Source organism: Rhineura floridana, chromosome 8 (assembly GCF_030035675.1).
Source record: "Rhineura floridana isolate rRhiFlo1 chromosome 8, rRhiFlo1.hap2, whole genome shotgun sequence".
Classification (NCBI taxonomy): domain Eukaryota; kingdom Metazoa; phylum Chordata; class Lepidosauria; order Squamata; family Rhineuridae; genus Rhineura; species Rhineura floridana.
Genome location: NC_084487.1, coordinates 35,821,787 through 35,843,719, shown reverse-complemented (window position 1 = coordinate 35,843,719; position 21,933 = coordinate 35,821,787). Strand labels below are relative to the sequence as shown.

At 40.0% G+C, this 21,933-nt stretch overlaps 1 protein-coding gene across 3 annotated transcripts in view; it reads right to left on the bottom strand.

Moving 5' to 3' along the window:
- STAB2 (stabilin 2) overlaps nt 1-21,933 on the bottom strand; it is a 139,292-nt gene that overhangs the window by 90,060 nt on the left and 27,299 nt on the right. For 2 of the 3 annotated variants that reach the window (XM_061638873.1, XM_061638874.1), the window contains 14 exons: nt 19,548-19,630; nt 17,029-17,178; nt 15,975-16,121; nt 13,780-13,842; nt 13,549-13,668; nt 12,161-12,214; nt 10,866-10,946; nt 8,713-8,865; nt 8,335-8,397; nt 7,995-8,078; nt 7,163-7,249; nt 5,654-5,765; nt 4,786-4,966; nt 2,299-2,392 (listed from right to left, as the gene is read on the bottom strand). In XM_061638873.1, the coding sequence (XP_061494857.1) occupies nt 2,299-2,392; nt 4,786-4,966; nt 5,654-5,765; nt 7,163-7,249; nt 7,995-8,078; nt 8,335-8,397; nt 8,713-8,865; nt 10,866-10,946; nt 12,161-12,214; nt 13,549-13,668; nt 13,780-13,842; nt 15,975-16,121; nt 17,029-17,178; nt 19,548-19,630 (1,472 nt within the window). Of the gene's footprint in view, nt 1-2,298; nt 2,393-4,785; nt 4,967-5,653; nt 5,766-7,162; nt 7,250-7,994; nt 8,079-8,334; nt 8,398-8,712; nt 8,866-10,865; nt 10,947-12,160; nt 12,215-13,548; nt 13,669-13,779; nt 13,843-15,974; nt 16,122-17,028; nt 17,179-19,547; nt 19,631-21,933 lie in introns of those variants that run through there. The other variant, XM_061638875.1, reaches the window with a different exon arrangement.

The following is a 21,933-nucleotide window of genomic DNA, read 5'->3' as shown; positions in this document are numbered from 1 at the left end:
GTATTGTATTCAGCTAAGTCCTACTCAGAGCAGATTCACTGAAAGAAATGAACCTAAGTCAGTCATGCCTATTCATTTCAATGGGTCTCCCCTGAGTAGGACTAGCATGGAATACCACCCAGTATGAACCCTGTTTGGGCAATGGACCAGTTTTGGTCTGTTTAACTGGAAAAGATCCTTACTTAAGAAAAATGATCTTAATGACTTCCGGGAAGGGTGACTTAGCCTGTGCCTGCTTTTGAGACGGGCTCCTGCCTCAAAAGAAGCTTATTCAGATATATCAGTCAGTTTTTTCTTTTTTTTTTGACTGATTAAACTTCTCCCGGGTAGGGAGAAACGAAGAGATTAACCTCAAAGCCTATTTTTGTTGGGACGACCAGATCTCATTAATTTATGGGACGAGGTCCAGCCGACGAAGGTGGGACGGATTTTCAACAGCAAGCTCTATCTGTTAAAGCGAACGTTCATCTTATCTTCTAAGAGAGAACGCACTAACAGGCAAGCACCCTTCTTTCTATATTTTTCTTTTACTTGACTTAAATTGTTGCTGTTTAAAAGAGATTTGCCAGATTGATCGGTTTTTGACATCTCACTGGGGAGCCGTAACTTCTCTCTGCTACGCACTAATTAATAGCTTATCTCTGTTTTTGTTGCAAAAAGCTGTCCTGGATTTGCATTCTAAAGATACACACAGAAGAGGGATTTCTATTCCAGATTTTTATTTTGAAAAATATTATACTGTTTTGAGACTATTCTCTTTTTGGTCTATTTTATTTTGACGAATCTGTTTCTTGACGATTGCCATTAATTGTTTCGATCCTGGGAACTGCATTTTGTTTACTTAACTATTGGAGAGATAAGGCTGTCTGCTCTGTTTATACTGTGATGTCACCAAGTTTGGAGTATTAACCCAATTGTTGCTGAAATAAGAAGTGGTTTTCCTATATTTTTCTTTTAAAATGGCAATTAAGAAAGTGGCTGAGAATCTGGAAATAACTATGTTTCAGAAAATAATGGATGAGATTGAGATAACGAAAATTGAATTGAGTAAAATGAAGCAGGAGATTAAAGATATAAGGGTCCCTGTGAGAGAGGTGACCCTGGAAGGGGTCCCTGTGAGAGAGGAGACCCCGGAGATTGGAACAGGGGTCCCTGTGAGAGAGGAGACCCTGGAGACTGGAATAGGGGTCCCTGTGAGAGAGGAGATCCCGGAGATTGGAACAAACGTGGAACAGGAACAAGATTTGGAGTCTATGGACTTTAGAAATAAAATCTATTGTTTGGAACTCAATGTTATCTCTGAAGAAATTAATGAAGATTCTAGAGATAAAGTTATCAATGGCATGGATTATCTTCTGGACTGGAATGATGTGATGGAGCCCAATATAGAGAAAATCTATGGAATTAACTGCAGCCATGTGACAATGGAAAAACTTTTAAGAGATGACCCAGTGTATTTTGAAAAAAAGAACAGAGATATGATTTTACAGCAGTATTTCAGCAACCTATTCAGAATGGATGGCAAGAAAATATTTGGGATAGAGGTAATTCCCATCAGACTCTTACTATATGACTATGGCTTTGACAGCAAGATTATTATGGAATACTGATAATGGAAGATTGGATATTGAAATTACTGGACTTAACAAGACTACTGAAGATGGAAGATGGAAAATGGAACTAATAGAGATAATAGAACAATGGCTACTGAAATTACTGAACCTAACAGATTCTGATGTGATGGATTAATTGAAATGTTTATTTTGACTATGGTTATGACAATAAGATTATCATAATTAGTAATGAGATGGATTAATCGATATGCTTATCTGGAAAAAAAAAATTGATAGATATATTTCTTAAAGAATTGAAACCTCTCTTTGACTTTTTGTGGAAAGAATAAAGTAATGTTTATGAGATTTGATGATTAAGTAAGATAACTACTGGAGGAAAGTGATTTTATAATATGACTTAAGAGACAGGATTGCTATATATTATAGACTTATAACTGATTTGATCTTTGACAAATGGGAAGTCAATATTTTACTCTTTATTTTTTATTTTTGTTTTTTTTTCTTTTTTTCTTTTTGTTTAACTATTTTTGATTTTGTTTTTTGTCTTTGAATGTTTTATGATTTTGTCTTGTATGTTTTATGAAAATCTGAATAAAAATTATTGAAAAAAAAAAAAAAAGAAAAATGATCTTAATTTGGATAATTAAATTCAGTATTTAAATATGCATATGTCTTTTTTTCTGCATTCTTTTACAGCAAATATTGTAAGAAATTGTATACTTACGTTAGCATTGCAGCTGTGTGGGATTAAATTAGCACAAGGATCTACTTCACTGCAAATTATGCCATCTCCTTCATATCCAGGTTTACAAACACAGCTAAAATTTGCATCAAAGTATGTGAAATTAATAGGCACGACAGTTGTAAAATAAAGCTAAACATATGTTGCTATTATGACTGGCAGCAGAACTCTACATGGCTTCAGACAGAGATCTTTCCTAACACTGGAAACATAGGAAGCTGCTGTATACCATTGGTGCATTTAACTCAATATTGTGTAAATTGACTGGCAGCAGCTCTTCAGTGGTGGCTGGTAGCTCCATGTCAGTGGGACAGTGGAATCTGCTCTGGGTTTTAGTAGAAACTTTCAAGGAGCTATTCAAGCACCGTGGACAACTCCTTGAAAGTTCAGACTAAAACCCGGAGCAGATTCCCCTGACCCACTGACATGGAACCACCAGCCGCCACTGTTTCCAACCCTACCTGGAGATGCCAGGAATTGAACCTGGAACCTTCTGCAGGCAAAGCAGATGCTCTCCTACTGAACTACAATCCATATCCACCCTTGCTGCCTAAGACCCTTTAACTGTAGGTTCCAAGACTTAAATCCTGGCACCTCTATATGAACACATGCTCTGTCACTGAATTATGGCCCTTCCCTGAATTCTCCAATTGCAGGTAGCAGGACTGTGAATGACCTCTTCTTGAGACCTTGGAGAGCCAGCCACTGCCAGCCACAGTAGACAATCCTGGACCAGCTAGACCAAGGATGGGACACCTGTGACCTTCCAGACATTGCTGGATTACAGTTCCCATCATTCCTGACCATTGGCCATTCTGGCTGGGGCTGATAGAGTCCAACAACATCTGGAGGGCCACAGGTTCACTAGTACTGAGTTAGCCCAATGGTCTAATTCAGGATAAGGTCAAACTAGGCCTGCTATTTGCATTGGGAAGGGAAAGCTCCCATTGGAATGAATGGAAACTTCTTTTCCAGTGCAAATTCCAGATGTAGGTCCCCAACATGGATCAGGGTCACAGCAGGGGGCAAAAGATTAAAACCCTCCATACTAGGGTCCCAACACTCCTAATTTATTTTAATACAGCAAGTTTATACACATGCAGTTTGGTGCTAGTGAGTTTTGGGAATTGGAGCAATTGCCACCTGAACATGGTTTTTCTCATGGTAATTTGCCACTTCCCCCTTACTAGCTGTGGGACATTAGGGGATATCCCAACTAAACTGAAGCCCCAGTAAGCAGGAATAGGGTCCAAGCCAGGGGGTGACAGCAAAGGAGCAAGGGGCTGTACTGAGGAGCGGTCCATGGAGAGAGAAGCAGTCTGGCCATAAAGGTAACGAGCAATCATGTCCACCTGGATGCCAACCACAGAGGATGGGAGTATGATACTTCCTGGGAGTACAGTACTATTGCTTTTGCAACCCAAAACATTATCCTCAAGAGGAGTAAATGCTATAGCCAACCCAGGATTAAAGGCCTACTAGTTAGTATGTGGGACAGGTATGTTGCAGAGCTTGGAAAAGTTACTTTTTTGAACGACAACTCCCACCAGCCCAATCCAGCGGCCATGCTGGCTGGGGCTGATGGGAGTTGTCATTCAAAAAAGTAACTTTTCCAAGCTCTGTATGTGTGTATGTTGGGGGGAGGGTCTGGAGTGGTATGGGTGGTAGTAAATGCTAGTCTTACTCATACTAGACCCATTTAAGTTAATAAACATGACTAACATAGGTTCATTAATTTCAGACAGTCGACTCTGAGTAGGACTTTCTTGACTACAACCCAGTCTCCCTGACCACTGGCCATGTTGGCTGGGACTGATAGGAGTTAGAGCATAGAAATATCTAGAGTGCCACAAGTTTTCTATCCCTCATCAATAAACTGAGAAATAGCTGACAAAGGAGGAAGGCTCTCCTGAGTTTCTCTCAAGCCAAAGAAAGCAAGGAGATGTGGAAGAGAAGTAGCACATAAGAACATAAGAAGAGCCCTGATGGATCAGGCCAATAAGCCCGTTGAGTCCAGCATCCTGTTCTCACAGTGACCAACTAGATGCCTATGGGAAGCCGGCAAACAGGACCTGAGCGGAACAGCATTCTCCCCACTTGTGACTCCCAGCAATGGTATTTGGAGGCTTATTGCATCCAACAATTCTCCGTCTAGTGGTCCAGGCCAAAGGTCCATCTAGTCCAGTCTTCTTTTTGTACCAGTGGCCAAGCAGATGCTTACGGGAAGCCCACAGTGCTAAATAAGATTCCTATGGGAAGTTATCACAGGGATAACCAACCCCCTCCCCCTCCTTCCGAAACTTTGGGCAACCAGTTGGGGCAGTCAAGGGCCCTGTGGGAAGGTGCAAAGTGCATCATTACCACATTAACGTAACACATGAATACTCACAAAGGATAATAACTAGGAGGGTGAGTCCTTATAATTACCAATGTGGCACAAAAATGATCAGATGTGCATAATGGGCCTACCTCATAGCACCATTAGCAAACTGGCAATCAGCGTGTGCATGGCAGAACTGAAGAAAAGTCCCACATGGAAACACCTGGGTGTCGCATAATTTTCCAGTATACCCACTTTTGCACGAACCAGGAAGGCAGATGCCATCACTGTCTATTTGGTTGTCACACTTTCCATAAACACACATACATTCTGTGGAAGGAAGGAAAATAAATGACAATAAGATAAATGAATCAGGCTTATATCTTAAGCTCATTTTATAAAAGGTATAATGAGCTGTATGGTTTTATTTCCAATAAAATCTTTGCTAGACTTTTGCATTCTTTTTTAAAAAAACTCATAAACAATGAAGTGAAAATGAGCAGTGACTGTTAAGAGTATTCTAATTGTCATTGCGCAAGCTAATTTCTATTTATGCTACCTTGTTTTATTTTTATATTAAATGTTGTTCTGTAATGGTTGAATGACTAGAAACATATAAATGAAACTGATCTCTAATTGTCACCACACTAGAACCCAGCAGCGACCATGACACTGAGTCGGAGGCTATAGTGTTACTGGCTAAAGAGCCAAACAGGGTACCTGAGCCTGCCTCTGAGCCTGATATTGGTGATCATAGGACCACTTAACCAGAGCTAGCTGGCTGGAGACCATGGAATCAGATCCCACAGCACCAAGGTCCATAGAACCAGAGCCAGGACTCCCATTGGCACCTTTCCCTGGGCACAAATAACCAAGTGCCTCCCACACTACTTCACCAGGTCAAGTGCACAGGAGTTCAGGGAACACTGTGCCCATCTTCATGCTGGAGGACCTCTGTTCCTATAAATGTGACTAATACTTAAAGTGTCCGGTGAAGAAGGAAACTTCAGTGCTTACTTTTGTCACAGTGTGGTCCATATTTATTTGGGTCTGAACAGAACTGGCAATGTGATCCTGTAAATCTCCTATCGCAAACACAAGTTCCATTCCCTTGCATGCCATCCATACACTGCAAAGTGAAACAAACAGATTTGAAATCTATGCATTGAGATTCCCATGTAACAATATTAGAAAATTTGGGGAAAATATGACCGAGATCTTCCTACAAGATGACAGTTCCCTCTCTGAAGAAAGAAACCCAGAGAGAATTTGTAAAAAAATATTCAAAGAAATACATTCCTGAATTCTTCCATATGCTTTATTTTGGTCACTCATGAACTGAAGACATCTTTCTGCTCCAGATGTGCCACACATAGGGATGGGTGAGAAATTCAATTCAGATCACATTTAAAGGCAAATCTACATAATCTGCACTTTCTGTACCAATGTGCAAACCGAAACACAGCCATCCTTCAAAATTTGCACTTTTCCAAATTTTGTAGTGCAGTTCTCCATCCAAGTACATTGAAATGCATATATTAGTGAAAATAACATACAAAAATGCAGTATATTATGGAAAATATAACTATTTAGGTAAATATGCTTTGCAAAAATGTGTATATTAAGCATACAACAGTGTGTTTATTAGGAGAAATGTGCACTAAAATGTTGATGAATTTTCATGTAGACTTTTTTTAAAAAAAAAATGTTATTAGGATTTATTACCTACCCTTCACTCAAAGATTCCAAGTCATAACAGTTTTAAAATACATCATTAAAAACTGTTAAAACAACATAAAATTACATCACAAAAAATAGGGTGGGCCCTAAAAACATACATCTCAGGTGGCTTTTGGCAAACTGAAGTGGAAATGTGGAGAACTAATCTTAACATTGGAAATATGAGAAACCAGAATTGACAAATTTCACCCATTCCTAGCTGGTACCCACTGAGACTAGTAGGTTAGAAAGCAAGGAGACCATTAGCAGATAGAGTCAGAGCCAGTGACAGGCAGAGCCACACCCTGATTGGCTGTAAGTAAGAAGGCAGGCAGGTGGGGGCTTTCTGAGGGTACTCTGAGGCTGGTGAGCAGTGCCCCATTTGCGTTAATGGACCAACCTCTGCTGACTGACCTGTTTTTTGTTGCTCAAGTTTTAAAAGCTAGACATTTTGAACAGTGGGATAGATCCACAACATTTTCCCTTCCACGATGCTCAATGAAAGCTTATTCACACAATCCTCAGCTTTTTGTGATGAGATATGAATTTATTTTGGCTCATGGTACACATGGTGAAGCTGCTCTACTGTGCATTCAATTTTCCTTTCTGTGTTGAAGGATCTGTGGAAATTTGTTCATGCAGCATAGGAAAGCTGAGCCTGTCATGAGTCAAGGAGGTATGCTGAACATGCCAAACATAACTGACATCTCAACAAAACCAAAAGATTTCATATGCATCAGACCTATTTTCTAGACTACAGCAAAGGGAAATGGACACCAGTTGACACACTACATTTTTTTCATTTACCTGTCCATTTCCTGAGCAGGGATTGGAAAAGCCACCAGGGCACTGATTGCAGTCTGGGCCAAAGAACCCTTTGCAACACTTAGACTCCTGCAAAATAAACAAACATTTCATCATGACAAAGCAAAATTAGCAACAAGCAAGTGTGTTAAGAGTGCATGTGTACATTAAGGGCATGAGAAGGTTGTGACACTGAACGTTTGTCGCATCTGCTGCCCTTTCTTGTGCTGTCTTGGCTAACTCTTGCTGCTGCCTATTGCAAAGGAACACAGGAAGCTGCTTTATACTGAGACTGAGCCAGGCCATTGGTCCATCTAGTTCAGCATTGTCTACACTGACTGGCAGTGGCTCTCTAGGGTTTCAGACAGAGGATATTCCCAGGCTTACCTGGAGCTGCCACAGATTGAACCTTGAACTTTCTGCATGTAAAGCAGATGGCTCTACTACTGAGCTATGGTCCTTCTATGGACCTTCCTACTGCTGCTGCTCTGGGGCTTCATTAATGGCTCCTCAATGGCTTCCTGATCACAGCTGCTATTGTGATCACTGCTTGTTGAACCTGTTGCTTTTGTAATGATGGCTGTCATATATACCCCAAACGTTTTGTTCATGCATGGGGTATGGTTTATTTTATGTGCTTTGTTACAGAAGTCTTCAAGAATTCAATGCCCCAAAGTGGGAGATGTTATTTTAGCTGGGGCAACAGATAATGTAGATCACTGCTGTGTCTGAAGCAAGTAGTTACTGGTAGTAGTGCTACAGGGAAGTACAAAAGTGATGTTATTAGCAGTTTTATAGGTGACTGCCAAAACAAGTGTATTGTTGCATCTCTCACCTTTTCTGTGACATTGCAGTACTTAGCACACCCGTATCTTAGAAGGGTCTGCTCATGGTAAATGCATCTATTCCTTGTTAAAGCCTAGAGTATTAAAAAACAAACGGACATTCACAAAAGCCATCCACAACCAACAGAATTAATCTGTGCTCTACTGAAAGCAAACAATGGAATAATGCTAATTTTGCTGGGGAACACAATACATCCATAATATGCTGCTTATATTTGTTCTTTCTATTATACAAGTGCTGCTATGCATTTTACTGAAATGCACGTAGAAGGAAATCTCTTGTTGTTTATTGATTTATTTGGTGATTGTACAGATAATAAGTTTACTCACAACAGGTTTTGAACCTTCTGGACAACTGTTCCTGTGAAATGCTGGACATTTTCCACAAGTACCCTGAAACACACAAAACAATTATAGTTTAGGAAGGTACAGCTTTGTCTAATGAACACAGCGTCAGGCAGAACATATGCTGTGATTTTCAAAGTATTCCTTTGCTCCACACTCTAGGTTGTCAGTGTGTTCTAAGGATCACAGAGGACTCCTGTGTTTGCAGAGAGCTGCATTGTTTGCAGAAAGGAATGTGTAGGTGGATTAGCTCCCTCTGTTGGCACTGGGTAGGAAACTTTTATGTGCAGGGAAATTCTGTACATCCATAGAACATTTAATACTGGATACTGTTTTTTGCTGTATGGTTATGAAGAGCCTTACCATCTTAATCTCAATTTTCTCTTCATCACATCTCTGTGGCAGAACTGGGGTTATGGAGGGAGGTATAAGAACACCAGAAAGTGTGTAAATTCGGCCATTTTTTGCAGAGATGTCTGTTTCTTCTATAGGTTCACCATTGACCAGGATTTGTCCCTGCATAAATAAAAATAATATCTTTTGAAATTCCCCACCAGTACTTCAAAATGTTTTCACTGTATTATTTTAGACTATAACGTATCCTTGCTTTTGTATTTATTTTCATAAACAAGACCTCTTATAGCTGCCCCCCAAAGCCTAACAGTTTATTTATCTTTCAAAGCAGTTACATGAATATGCAGAATTCAAAGAAGGCTTAATTTGTACATTTGTGTGAAGAAGGTTTAATTTGAGCCAGAACCCAACAGTGCTCCAGTCCAGAACCACCCACCAACAGCATCTCAATCTTGTCTGGATGAAGCTTCAGTTTATTGGCCCTCATCCAGTCCATTTCTGCAACCAAGCACTGATTCAGCACATTGACAGCCTCACCTGCAGACGAGGAAAAGGAGAACTAGAGCTGCATGTCATCAGCATACTGACAACACACTCCAAAACTCCATATGACCCCTCCCAACAGTTTCATGTAGATGCTAAACAACATGGAGGACACAACTAACCCCTGCAGGAACCCATACTGGAGAACCCACAGAGCTGAGCAATGCTCCCCATGAATCACCTTCTGGAGCTGACCATTCAAGCAGGAACAGAACCACTGCAATGTGGTGCCCCAACACCCAACCCAGATAGTCGCCCTAGAAGTATACCATGATTAATGGTATCAAAAGCAGCTGAAAGATCAAGAAGAATCAACAGAGTCACACCCTCTTTCTCTTCCAACACAGGTACAGGGTGACCAAGGCAGTTTCCATATCAAACTTAGCCCTGAATCTAGATCCTTGAATCTAGAAAATCTGTCTCCTCCAAGAGTACCTGGATCTGGTTGGCCACTACCCTATCAAGAATCTTGCCCATAAAGTGAACATTTGCCACATCATTAGGATCTTTCAGGTGTAGGGAAGGCTTATTTAGGAGTGGTCTTACTACCATCTCCTTCAGGCAGCCCAAACCACTCCTCTTTGGAGAGAAACATTAATTATCTCCTTTGCCCATCCAGCTCTTCTCTCCCTGCCAGATTTTATCAACCATGAAAGTGTGTCCATGACACAAGTGGTTGCACAAACCCAACCAAGTACCTTGTCCATGTCCTCAGGCCGCAGTAACTGAAACTTATCCAGCGACATCAGACAAGAAAACACTCCAGACACCTCACCTGGATCATCAGCATCATTTAAAACCCTAAATAACGGAGGCCCCAAATATATGAAAGACCACCTCCTTCCCTACAGACCCTCCTGGGTTGAGATCAGCAGAGGGGAACCTTTTGGTGGTTCCACCACCCTCAGAAACTCGGGGGGGGGTCCCAGGAGAGGGCATTCTCTGTGGTATCCCCTAAGTTGTGGAACTCCCTTCCTACCAAGGAGCTCCTGGCAACCTCACTGTACAGCTTTAGGTGAATGCTGAAGATGCACCTCTTTACCCTGGCCTTTGACAGCTGAGACTAATATTTTTAGGACCCACCTTATTTTGTGATTCTGGTTGTTTTTAATTGTTTGTATTTTAAGGTTTTTGTAACTGCTCTCAGACCTCTGGGTGAAGGGCAGGCAATAAATGGTAATGCTAATAATAACAACAGTAATAAATAATGGAGTCCAAATCCTGGCAGAGAGAAGCAATTTTATTCTCAAAATGCTTAGCAAATATGTTTCAGCGGGCTTTAGATGGCTCTACCACCTCCCTAGGGCCAGCATCCAATAAGTCCCTAGCCACTCTAAACAGCTCTGCTGTATGGCAAGCTAAGGGCGCAGTGGAGACGGAGAAGAAAGCTTTTCTTTACCACCTTCACTGCCACTGACTAGGCTCAAACACGAGCATGTACGGGTGGCCCATTACCCTGTCCATGTCTGTTAATGACATGTAGCAAGGATGGAGATACTCACAGTGCTATAGCTGTATCTGAGGTAAATGCTGCTGCTGGCTTGTTGTCCAAAGTAATTTTACTGGATTAAACAGGAGAACAAAATGAAAAAATAAGAACTGGCCTTTCACGTACTTACACAATTGGTGACGTTAAAATAGATGAACTGTTGAGCCATAGTCTTGATGTGCCCTATTGAAATAACGTTGGCAACCTCCAGCTGTGGGGAAAAAGAGAGAATTCAGTAATTTTTACAAAGCATGGTATTACAATAGGATATTACATTAAAGTATACTGGCAGCCAAAGGTGAACCCTCCTTCTCCAGATCACTCTTGAACACCTCTTACTTTTGTGGCACTGGGACATAAAGATTTCATAAAGGTATTAGAGGCATTATAGATCTCAGTAGTAGGAACTGGGAAGGGAGAGAGTCCCCAAAAGTTTTAAAACCATACTCTTGGATATCATCAAGATTAAGGCTGCAACCCTAAACACACTTACCTGGGAATAAGCTCCATTGAATACAGTGGGGCTTACTTCTAAGTAAACCTCTACAGGATTATGTTGCAAATTGCAAAACAAACAAAAATGAGAGTAGCATTGTAAGAGCATTTGTTGTGAGTACTTTTCATACCTCACAATAACTGCTGCAATGTTATTAACAGGCACACAATCCTTTCAAATCACAGTGACAGTACAAAGACATATTTAATCACTTATGGATCACAGCATACCTGCACCAGAAACTTACACTGATTTAATAGTGACACATAAAGGGGCTTGAGATTTTTAACAGGTCCCCCCATATAAACCTGTCCTCTTCCTTGACATCATCTTCAGAGAGCCCAATATATTATATTAAATAGACAGTCTGGCATTGTGTCCATCTTTTTTTAATACTGTAAATATTTATTTATTTATTTGATGTATATCCTGCCCTTCCTTCCAGCAGGAGCCCAGGGCAGCAATAGCTGTTGTGTAGTAGTGGGGAAGGGAGAGATCAGGATTGGGACCATGGTGCATGAGGAGAGGGGTTTAACCCTTTCCTCCTGCACCATGGTGCGGATGAAAATTGCCCCACTGGAGCTGCTGTTTGGAACTGAATGCACGCTGTTATTGGTGTCAATGGATCCCAGTGCTGGGATCCAAAAGAGTTAGTTTAGGTTTGTACAAAACCTTATGCACACCTAGTGGAATTTTTGGCTTTTTCCCTTTCAGCATCCAAACTCTTGTTGAAACTCTTTTGAGTATGAAAACTTGCTTGCTATACAGGATGGTACGCTGGTAGAAAAAGAAGCAACAGTTTCCATGGATGAATGGAATGAATCTCATAGTTCTTTGCAAACAGCAATTCATAGAGATCAGTACGTCAATAACACATTCTACTATAACAAGAATATATTGAAGGTAGCACAAACGTCAGTTGAACTAACCTGGGTGTGAGAAACAATGTGATATTGAACTAGCTCTCGAAGCTTTCGTGAACCCTGTACAAATAAAGAATGCCACTTTTATCTGAACAAGCATAAGCAAAATGTTGTTTTTAGGTCATCAAAGAAGTGTAATCTAATCTGAGCTGTGGGAACATGCATATCACAGTAGCATTCTCCGAGTCACCCACTTGTTTGATCATTTGCTCTCTCCCTCTGGTCCCAGAGTGTGGAGGTACAGTTTGCTTGTTCACTGTGCGAGTAGCCTTTCCACAAAGGTCTGACGCCCCTACAAAACCTGGCATTGGGTTCACTTTGGATTTCTCCCAGACATCCAAACCAGAACACAATATCAATCCAAGACCATTCACAAAAGTAAGAGGATCATTATGGAGTAGAAAAAGGTGCATGCTTTTGTCCAATTTTATGGGACAAGATTCCCCCCCCCCATTCTGTAGCACAAAATTTGTTTTTGAAAACATGTTACTGGAGAGTAAATCCCAGTGGGACTTGCCTCTGAGTAAATAAGCTTAGGAATGCTCTGAAAATTGGTTTTTATAAAAACAATGTGGATGATTGCTTTCAATAAAACCATGATATTTTGTAGGAAACCTGGGATCATATGCAGTTCCACACACCTTTGTTTGTGTTTCTTAGCTTCCTTAGGTAATGAATACAGTATGAGTTGCATTATGTGTGCGTGTGCATGTGCAAGAGAGAGAGAGAAAACAATGTGGATGATTGTTTTCAATAAAACCATGATATTCTGTAGCTAACCTGGGATCATATGCAGTTCCCCACCACACCCTTGTTTGTGTTTCTTAGCTTCCTTGGTCCTCCTTGCATCCTTACAGACACACTTATTAGAACTTCATAGGAACTGTCTTACATGTGGTTTAAATTATGCCCCAAAGCATGGGATATTATTAGGTAGTGAATATGAGTTACAGTGTGTGTGTGTGTGTGTGACCCACACACAAGAGAAAGAAGAGAGAGAGAGAGCATGTATGAATGCATACTCTTGCATCGTCCAACTTTATGCAATCACCTGGCCATACTGAAACTCAGGGGTAGCCACCATGCTGCCCTCCATATGTTGTTGGACTACAGTTTTCCACCATCCCAAACCATTGGCCATGCAGCCTGGAGTTGATGGGAGTAGGGTACCACATTTTCCTAGAATATATCAGCTTGTGGAAAGCAAGTTATACCAGTGGTAAGGAAAGTTCCAGAAGTTGATTAAGTGATGGCATGCAAATGCCCAGTACTATGGGTCATTCTGGATGGGAACTCATACATTTTCTGTATCCATGTGGCCACTGGTTGTGTCCTAGTGGATACCATTGCTAAATAAGAATGAATGCCAATATGCATTATTTAAAGACTTATACCTTACTTGACAACAGGTAGTCCAGTGCTCCATCTCTCAGGTTCTTCAAAGCATCATTGGTTGGAATGAATATTGTATTAGGTCCTGGATGTATATCTAACATTGGTGCCACGACACTATTCTATTTAAAAAGAACGGGCAGTGGGAGGTGAGGAGGGGGAAGAATAGTAGATTATATGCATCTTTTTTAAAAAGAAAAAGCAAGTAAATTTGTTTTTTGTTTAAGCCTTACCTCCACTATGGATCTAAATTTGCTGTATCTTGGTTTTTCTTGAAGCATTGCCATTATAGATCTCTAAAAAAACAGAAATAGATTAATCTTTGAATATCACTTCACCATGCACGTGTCTATTGCTAGAGCTGTTATCCTAGCAAGTGCCCAAAGCAGACTAAGATTCTTGTTGCCAGTCCTTCCCTTTCCTGGTCATCTGTGGGGTAATTGTACATAGCTGAATCTTCTCTGACTCCTTTCCTTTAGCTCTTTCCTTCAAGGGAGACTCCTGGCACAGAAGACCCCTAGCAGCCAAACGAGGGCTCCTGTGGCAACTCAGAGCTTTTTTACTAGATCTGCTACCACCTTCCTTCTTGAGATCTGGGGGCAGAAAATAAGGGGTTGAGGCAGGATTTGGGTGTGGTCAGAAGGATTGTTGGGGAGGGCAAGTGAGATGTCCTTGAGATTATGTACTTTGGTTTGCCTTAGAAATATAGTGGATTTTTCCCAGTCCCCGGTTTTTCTGAAGTTCTCCATGGGGTCCCATTCTGTTTCCTTCAAGGATCTGTCATGGTGGGATTCTGGCACACAGTCTCTTCATTCATCCTTTTATAAGAGCAGACAATAAAACCAAGAAGTCTTTCCTTGACTATAGCTTCCCATTTTGTCACATCTGGGAAACTATGGCTAGTAGTTTTGTAAAAAGCCAGGATATTAAACCATCATCTGAAGTTAGCTTAATATCATGGCTTTTTCCAAAGCTATTAACCATAGTTTTCCAGCTTGGACAAAATGGGAAATTATAGTTAGTGGAAGACTTTATGGCTTGTTTCCTGGCTCACATGAAGGGAGAGCAAAGGGGCTGCAAGCCAAAAAGCCCATTCATATCTCAGTTTGTTAAACTGAGATCTGATTGTTTCAACTTGCCTGCTGGATATTTCCTAACTCTCAGGATGTAGCAGGTTTGCAAGGATTAGACACTTTGCAAGTGGGCAGAACAAAATCCATATCCACATGAGTGTTGCAAATATGAAAAAAAAGCTATAGTGTGCCTAGATGAGGCATGAGATGTTTTCATTAAAGAGATTCCTTGCATGTCATTATTTAATGTTCCAAACCCTAATATTTGGCACCACAATTGGTGTTTCTCAGGGTAGGCTACGATTAGGATGTATTTCTTCTGAGAGTGGAACAATACTGTTAAAATGAACTATTCACTGCTACTGGATCTATTTTGAAATTGCCTCCCCCACTTCCATCTAAACTGCTCAGCTCTGCCTACTTGACTTGCATGACTGTAACCACTGCAAAATTCTTAAAGAGAGCCATGGATAACATAAAGGAATTCTTATTGATTCAAGAAGGGTGTTCCATGATAAGAGCGTAAAGGCTTTTCAATTTAAACATATTTTGCCTTATTCAAGTTATTTTGCTGACACTAATAGATAGATAGATAGATAAAGAGGAAATAATTGATTTTCCATTTTTTTCTTTAAAGCCCCACCTTGAACTATGCCAGCTCTACTAATGAAGAAGACTGGATCATGTTTGGAGTCACCACCAAGCACCATCATGCCATTGGCCTTTATTCAGACATAATTCTAAACCATATTTTCATGTTAGAAGTATGAGCAAGTCTTGAATTCCTGTGCTTCCCCCTCCCTGATCTAACACAGCTGTGAGGTGTTTGAAAGTTTTTCCTTCTATTTAGACTAACTGCAGCTTGCCAAATGTCAGAACTTAGACAAACTATGCTTAGTCATATCTATGATTAGTGGAAACAAGTTAATTTCAAAAAGTAGTTTACAAAACTGGCTTTTTCACTAACCATAGTCCAGATTAACCACAATTTAGGGTCTGCATGTGACATTACTGTGGATAATCTAAAACAGTTTCCTCATGACCACAACACAGGGGAAGAGAAGGGAATCTATGAGTCTGAGGTTTGTTGTTGCTTGCCCTCGTAATGCTAAACCATGGTTTAGTATTAAGTTCAAACTGGGCCAATATATCTCAGCCTGATCTCCCCAGAGATACTGGCCTACCTTTATGGGATTGTTTTAAAGTTTTATACTCTCAGAGCACTTTAAAGAAAGTGCTGCATAAATATTATTCTCCAACTTTCTTGCATAGTATGCTTCCATCACAATAAATATTTAAACTCATGCAAGATTATAGTTCTGAACTTGTAATCAATTGCCTATATTTCACCTCACCTCTTTGTCACTTTGAAAGCTGGGTTCCATGTTGTCCAGGAGGGCTCTATCGATAATGTGCACAATTCCATTGGAAGCAACAATGTCTCCTTGCAGGATTTTCACTTTCTTCTTACCTCCCTGTATTCTAATTCTTAACACCCTGTCCTAAAAAGGCCCAGAGAATTAATATGGGATATTTTATCTAACAATGCACACATTGTCTATATAATTTAAAGATAGAGCTGTTATATAAATTGTATAATATTCAGTACTCAAATCTCATTTGACATGAGACAGCTATCTGAAATATAATCTAGAACAGGGTAGCCAACATCATGCCCTCTAGATGTTGGTAGATGACAACTTCCATCATTGCTGACCACTGCATTTAAGAAGAACTCTGCTGGATCAGGCCCATGGCCCATCTAGTCCAGCATCCTGTTCTCACAGTGGCCAACCAGATGCCTATGGGAAAGCTCATGCTGAGTTACAGCATCAGTTCAACATCCTTGATGCCTTGTTGTACGAATGCAATGTCATGACTTTAAATCATTGCAGTATTCTATGGCCTCTTTTCCTGATCATATCCACTTGCTGCCTTGTACAGTAGGCTGTAATATCAGACTTTTAAGAACGTTTAATAAATGAGCAAATAATGAGCAAAAAGAACCACATATTGATAGACCACTTATTGATGCAGAAAAGCCAGGAACTGAATAACTAGCTTTAGCTGGCTTATAAAATGTTACTATATTCTAGATTTGTTGTTTTATTGTTTTACGTGGATTTGTATTTATTTTTTTCATGGCTTTACTGTTGCTGCATTGTTGCAAACTGCTTTGGAGGCCATACTGGCAGAAAAATTTATATATATAAGTTGTATATCCTGTTTTCCATTACCATGTCCACAAAGTAGCTAATAGCACAGCTAAACTACAGTAAAAAGTTAAAAGTGCAACTTCAGGAACAACAGCAATAAGCTAAAGTAGGTCATAAAAACCATTAAAACTCTGCCAAACAAACCTAATATTAAATTTGCACTTGCAACAATAAAGTTAAAATCATACCTTACCTTTTCATCATTTAATATGTCTCCTGGTTTGCCAGTCAGAGTATAAACTGTACTTATATTATTCAACCCATTCAGGTCTAGCTGACCAGCAAATATATGGAGCTTCACAAAATATTGGGCGCTTTCTTTATTAGAAAGAAGATCTTTAATCTGGAAAGTTAACAAAATGAAGAAAATAGGATATTGAGCTGCAGCAGGCTTTTAATACAGAGAATTCTCAATAATGTGGGAAAGACACCCCAAAGAAGCAGAAAAGGAGGGGAAAAAGATTGTGTCTGAAGAACCTGTGATTTTTGAGGGCTGGGAAGAAAAGAAACCCACAGGGTTAGTTGCCCGTAGGGCCATTGAAATCAATGTGAAAATTAGCCATGATAGGGTTTCCAAGTCCCATTGATTTCAGTTGAACTCAGTGTGACTAACTCAGGCTGCAATCCAATGCATGTCTACTCAGAAGTAAGCTCCACTGGGTTCTATAGGACTTACTACCAGCCTTAGGCTGCAATCCTAACCCTGTTTGCCTGGGAGTAAACTCCACTAAATTCAATGGGACCTATTTCTGAGTAGACATGGGTGGTTAGGATTGCAGCCTCAGCTGGGATCTAGAGTAAGCAGGGCATTTAAAAAAGTTAACATGTTTTACCAAATGATAGGGGGTCACTAACCCCAAATGCAATAATACAGTGACTAGTACTTAGGGACAAAGAGAACTACTACAATAATTATTGTACAGAAATAGAAGAAAATAAAAAAGGTAGAACAAGAGTCCTATTCCAAAAGATTAGAGAAATTAAAGGGAAATTTAAACCAAGAGTAGGAATGTTGAATAATCAACTAGGGAACACACTGACTGACCGAGATAAAATAAAAGGAAGATGGAAGCAATACACTGAAGAATTATACAAAAGAGATGTCAGGATGACAGATTCATTCACAGAGGAACCGTATGAAGAAGAACCAGAAATTTTAGAATGTGAGATGAAAGCTGCACTCAAAATATTTGGAAGAAACAAATCACCAGGAATAGATTGCATATCAATGGAGTTGCTACAAGTTACTGAGATGGAATCTGTTCACATTTTGACAAAATGTTGTCAACAAACATGGAAAATAAAACAACGGCCCACAGACTGGAAGCGTTCAGTATACATCCTAATTCAAAAGAAAGGGCATCCCAGATTTATGTAACTTCAAAGTTGACAATGAGGACATTGAACTTGTCAAGGATTATCAATACCTTGGTACAGTCATTAACCAAAATGGAGACAATAGTCAAGAAATCAGAAGAAGGCTAGGACTGGGGAGGGCAGATGTATCACTGAACTCCAAAGTCAGGATCATTCAGGCTATGGTATTCCCAATATCTATGTATGGATGTGAAAGTTGGATAGTGAAAAAAGTGAATAAGAGAAAAATCAATTCATTTGAAATGTGGTGTTGGAGGAGAGCTTTGAGCATACCATGGACCACAAATAATTGGGTGTTAGAACAAATTAAACCAGAACTATCACTAGAAGCTAAAATGATGAAACTGAGGTTATCATACTTTGGACACATCATGAGAAGACAGGATTCACTAGAAAAGAAAATAATGCTTGGAAAAACAGAAGGGAGTAGAAAAAGAGGAAGGCCACACAAGAGATGGATTGATTCCATAAAGGAAGCCACAGACCTGAACTTACGAGATTTGAACAGGGTGGTTTACAACAGATGCTACTGGAGGTCACTGATTCATAGGGTCGCCATAAGTTGTAATTGACTTGAAGGCATATAACAGACACACAGGAGGTCACTGGCAAAATGGGGGAGGGGGGGCAAGGACACATTCTTCTATTCCTAGGCTGTAGTCCAAAATGGAAAAGCAGAGAGTGCTCAATTCTAAACTAGTAAAAATGATAAACTTTTTCAAAAAATCTAAATGCTTTCAAAATGTTGGTGTGGGGTGGGAAAGAATGTCACAAGTTAGTAGTGATGTTATTGGAACTTACCAATAGGTGGCTATGATGATGCTTGAACAATTATAATTCAGATGACAACTGCAAGACCTACAGAAACTCAAGCTAGGTAGAAAATTGTGCTTTCCCAACAATATGTTGTGGTCTCCTACTGAGAAAACGTGATTTTCCCAGATGGATGTAAAATTTCAGTAAAAGATGTGGTAGCTAATGTTAGTCATACTCAGAGTACATATTGAAATTAGTGGGCATGACTAATTTACATACAACTCTGGGGCCTGCTTATGGCTGTTAAGGAACACACACTGAATCAGTTTAAAGCTGTGTATAACTATTACTCTGTAGTGAGAAGAGCATTTATTGTGGATGAAGCATGAAACTTAAAATATTTATGTCATAACATTTCTGTAGAACAACAGCCTTCATCCACGAGGTGCCGTCAGACATTTTGGACTACAACTCCAGCCCCAGCTGGAGGGCACCAGGTTGGCGAAGGCTGCTGTAGAACTAAACAAATGTCTTCTTTATTATGTAAAATATTATGCCATTTCCGAGCACGGCACTTACATTGATTCCTCTGAACCCCTTATTTGTTGGAACAAGAACTGTAAATGGTCCCAAAGTATTCAGTGGCCATTCATAGGCATTTTCTTAAAAGAAAAAGAGAAAAGGGGAACAAAAGAGATGATGAATACTGTAGGAGTATTTTATGGATTTTAAAAAATTGCATAAAAATCAATGAAGGCAGTTTTAAGCAATATGTTAGAAGAATACAACCAAGAATTAGCATTAAACAATAGAGCCCTATAGCTTCTGAAGGAGGCTCCACATGCATGGAGTGAGTCGCTGCTGCTGGGTGGAGGAATTCTTGAGGTACGTAGCAAAAATAGTATAAAATAAGAGCAGTCCAATAGCCACATAATCTAATAATCTACTCAAACAAATACATTTGTAAATTGTTTCAGGAAACCCAGCTTTTTAAGTGCAATATCCAACACAAGCTGTGATAACAAAATTTCCTGTCCCTTGTGTTTTGAGCTTTGTACAGGAAGTCAGAACTATGATTATAAATGAATGTGGGTCTTGAGGTTTTGCAAGTTTACTATCACAAATGTAAGAACTGAAAAAGACAAGAATTAGGAAACTGAAATTTACACACCATACATTTAAAGCATTTGACTTCCCCCAAAGAATCCTGGGAACTGTAGTTTACCCCTTACAGAGCTACAATTCCCAGCACCCTTAATAAATCACAGTTCCCAGGATTCTTTGGGAGAAGCCATGTGCACGAATCCCTACAGTCAGATCCCAAAGCCAACCTTCCTACCCTTTATCTCTTTAAGAATTATTATGTCTGCTAAAGACACCTTCTTCCATAACAGCAAATCCTGAGGTTTACCTGAATACACACAGGCATTCCCAGGATTCTTGGGGGAGGGGGGAATGTGCTTTAAATGTGCTGTAAATTTACGGTGTGTATGCAGCCATAATCTAACCAAGTGATGGAGAAGGGCTGTAGCTCTAGTCCACATAGTCCATGATCAGCTAAACCAGATTTGCCAAAGTGTGTACTCTTGACATGCTACTGTTTTCTAATGAGAGTTTCTGTATGATTAACATATTTTGAAACATTTTTGTTTCCTTCACACATTACAGTTTTAGGAATACACTTAAAGAAAATAGAGCATGATCCATTCCCTCCATGTGCATAGCTAGTGTATGAGAGAGGAAACGATCATGCTTATAACACATGGAGAGAACAGGAGACTGAAAGTGAGACTATGAATGTTAGAAATAACCCCAATTGGACTTGGTGGGATTTATGTCCAAATAAACATTCATAGGATGTTTCCAATGGCAAACAATCTGGCCTTGATGCAATGCAGCTATAGCCATATCTGTTTTATGCAATTCAGTGGACCCATATGGAGATTTGTGTGCAATTCTTATGTAGGCCAGCTACACATGACATTCCTTCCCATGCTATATAGCAGTCTGTGCATGCGGGAAGGCAATTTTTGTTGGGACTGTGGCATAGGAGGAAATGTTTATCTCCCTTCCCCAAGTGCCACAGTCCTGATTTCCTCTCTACATTTGTTATCTAAAACTTTTTAAAAAAGAGGTACAAAACTGAACTGACACTTTTAATGTATTATGTAGTTTGACCTTAAGTTCAATGGGTCCTCAAACAGTATTAAAGTCCAAAAATATATCCACATCTGCTGAGTATTTTAGCAGTATCTGTTTCTTGTGGAAGCTGTCGGCATTGTTGTAAAGGATGAGCAGATTTTTACCATGATATGAGGTAGCTCAGCATCTAACAGTATTGGGAAAACTAGGTGACAGACAAGCCTGGAGTCATCATAACCCAACAACAGGCTATGGTTTTAGGCTAGGTAGAGATCCTGGCTCATCAGAGAGCAACAAACCAGGATCTTTGGTTGAGATGTCATGGGAAGCCAAGATTCCTGATTTGTACCTGCCTCACATACAAGGGGAGGAGAAAAGCGGAATGATCTAGCAGTGTGCACAGTCACTGCTTGTTCCTTGTAAACCATGGTAAGCCAACGACCTTGACTTATCATGATGTGTGAACATGGTCAATGAAGGAAGCACTTTTATTACAGTTTATCAGTTTGGGCTGCAATCCTAACCCTGCTTACCTGGGTGTAAGCCCCGCTGAATTCAATAACATTTGTTGCTGAGTGGACATGATTAGGATTGCGCTGTTACTGTAAACTTCAAGATCAGTTTGTCACAGTGAATAAAACAGGGAGCCCTGTGGTGCTATAGATGGAGTTTCCCCCTTCTTTGTATTTGGCCATCACCTTATGGAGTAGTGAGCATTCTGTTGTCTCTTCTTCAAACTTAGATTTAGGTGAGGCGCATTTATAGTTCTAGTTAGAAACGTATTTCCATACTGTAGAATACAAGCTTTATTTACTAGTATCCT